Below are 2902 nucleotides of genomic sequence, written 5' to 3'. Positions count from 1 at the left end.
ATCCCAAATCATGTTTTGTAGTCATCCGTGAGAAACATTCACATAAACCAAGTTCAAAATTAACAACTTCAATTGTAAATTAGTTACACATCAAATGCTCGTCTCATCGGCATGCTGCATAAACAGATTCAGAGTTGGCAACTGCTGAATCATGGCACGTTTCAACAAAAATAATTGTGTAAAACAGGTTCAGAAGTTGGCAACTACTGAATCATGGCACGTTTCGACAAAAATAAATGTTCAGCTTAGATTCTTGGCTGCAGCAACATACCATGTTGGAGCTAAAATAACCGGAGCTGCCAATATCAAACTTGCCTTCCAATAGATGAGACTGTATTCATTCTAACATTCAAGTATCTATAGCAAGCAATTCCCACACAGTGCAAATAGCATAATTGCGATCCTTCCATTCTGCAAACATTACTAATACGGTAAACCATGAAAGACACTGCTTCAAGCAAAAGGAATGATATAGTATCCGCAAATACTAGAGTCTGCCCTCAGTTCTGATAGTTCGGAACATCAATGGACAAGCCTTGCACAACCAGAGAAAGAAGTGAAGGTTTTTCCTTAAGACTGCATGATGTTACAAGTATATATCAGGACTATGAATTGCAGTTCAGACATTCAGAACATCAGATAAATAAGGGAGAAATGCATTTTGGAAAATACAAAAGACACAAACTCTTTACACTTAACTATTGCCATACATTTTAATAAACTGGAAGGAAGAGGGCTTTACTATTTCAGAGGATGTACAAGTCTGTACTGTAAGTAGAATCCTCCATGCCCACAAAATTCTGCAGTTACCTCGGAACAGGAGGTATTTCGACATCCAGAACACCATCTAGCATGTAAACAACTTGCCCCATTGTCAGCCTGTGATCCTCTGCATCTTGAATACACCAGCATGCCACTCTGCAAGCTCTGTCCAGCTGCTCCATGTCTGAGTCGCCCTCCAGCCTACTATCCAACAGGCACATAATGTCCCCCTCATTCACCTTCAGTGCAGCAAAGATGGGAAAGGAGGTAAATTTCCCTCCTTAATTTTCTCTGAATTCCTTCGCCCTGATATGATTTCAAGAAGCATCATTCCATAGCTGTAAACATCCGACTTACGTGTGATTGGAAGACCTGAGATCCACTCCGGTGCAAGATATCTGATGGTCCCCCGCATTGTCGTCAGTGCCCTGATGAAATCTCGGCCGAGAAGTTTTGCCATACCAAAGTCTGCAATCTTGGGACAGAAATCTGCATCAAGGAGTACATTGTCCGGCTTCATGTCACAGTGTATGATGCAATCCTTGCACTCTTCATGCAAATAAGCCAAGCCTCTTGCTGTTCCAAGTGCTATGCGGTACCAGATCTCCCAGATTAATTTTATAGAACTCTTTGAAAACAGATGAGAGTTCAAAGATCCATTCTCCATGTACTCGTATACTAGCAACCTTTTACTTCCCTCAGCACAGTATCCAAATAAACGGACAAGATTGATGTGTTGAATCATTCCAATGGTCTGCACTTCCGCTCGGAATTGCTTCTCCCCTTGTCCAAGGCCCTTCAGCTTTTTGACAACCACCATAGAGGTTCCTCGCACTGTCCCTTTGAAAACAGAGCCGAAACCTCCTTCTCCAAGTTTTTCAGAGAAATTTCTTGTGGCATTTTTCATCTGCGCATTTGAGAAGATCGTAAGGCCATTACTGGAGTTCACGTGTCTTTTTATGAATAACTTTCTTTTGCTTCTCCACCAAAGCACCAGACTAACAAGCATGAGGGTCAGGACACCTATCACTAGTAGAACAATAATTTCAATCCAGGAATTCGAATGGGGTTTCGAATTTTCTCGCTTAGCCATATTTACATACAAACTATAGCTCCATTGACCAGAAGACTTTGTCACAACTTTGGGCAGTTCCCAGAACCATAGTGGGCATATTCTGCCATGGAGGTAAGCATATGCAGTACAGAAACAGTTACTTAAACAAATATCTTCGCACTCTGCTACGTGTGACTTCAATTTGCAAAGGACTTCTTGGAAATACGTAGAGTACTTCATCTATTGGATGAAAATAAACGTCTTGTTTAGTGGAAACACTAGAGAAACAACGTGGAGCAGCTCCTCTCATACAATATGACTGGGTGCCATAGTATGGCACTACACAAATGCTGTCAGTGCCACAGTATAAAGCAGGGCAGCATCTACTATCCAATAGACTGTACCATTGTCATCCAATTGTACATACATATGTGCATCACTGAGCAGCAGAAAAGAGTCTCCATCTTCGCCAATGCCTATCCAGCTGGGAAAAGCGTCTGAATAACTTCCATGGGAGTGGTTCTCATATGTGTTAGAAATGTGCCGGACTATAAACCCTCTACTTTGCTTTGCATTTATCTCCAGAATAGAACGCTTCGAATCAAAACCATTAGAAGCACTGGAAATAAGGGAGACGTTCCTGTCTGTGATCCTATTATATCCCAGCCATCCTCCAGGAAGCAGTCTACCTACTGGGTTGTCAAAGCTCTGCCAGACCACCAAAGAAATATTCAGTTTGTCTCTAATTACGAGATTTCCGTTGTCAAGTAGTACTGCGAGTGTAGAAGTAGACATATTCCCCGTATCAAGTGAGGACCAAATCAGGAAGCTACCATCATTTGTTAAATATAGGTAGCCAGCTCCTGAGAGTCCAAATGATGAGGAGACAGGTAAAATAGGAGAGACTGCATCAGGCTCCCAAACTAGAAGAGGGCTACAAGTTGATGAGTTGACATACCATATGCCAAATCTAGAATCCAAATAACATGGAGGATCTGGGCAATTGAAACCCAGCTCAAAGGCACCAGATTTTGAGAGTAAGGTCTGGTTACCACGCAGAGATTGGCCAGGAAGAAGAGTATCTGT

General features: G+C 42.0%; 1 protein-coding gene across 1 annotated transcript; it reads right to left on the bottom strand.

Annotated features, from left to right (window-relative positions):
• Window positions 1–806: 806 nt before the first annotated feature.
• Window positions 807–1855, bottom strand: LOC109739676 (G-type lectin S-receptor-like serine/threonine-protein kinase At2g19130). The gene is given in 2 exon segments (XM_040402902.2): window positions 807–1049; window positions 1052–1855. Coding segments are annotated over 2 exon segments (1047 nt in total).
• Between the last annotated feature and the right edge of the window lie 1047 nt (window positions 1856–2902).

This window comes from Aegilops tauschii, chromosome 3 (genome assembly GCF_002575655.3).
Source record: "Aegilops tauschii subsp. strangulata cultivar AL8/78 chromosome 3, Aet v6.0, whole genome shotgun sequence".
In the NCBI taxonomy this organism is placed as follows: Eukaryota; Viridiplantae; Streptophyta; class Magnoliopsida; order Poales; family Poaceae; genus Aegilops; species Aegilops tauschii.
The sequence above is the reverse complement of the archived record's forward strand: the minus strand, read 5'-3'. Positions and strand labels throughout refer to the sequence as shown.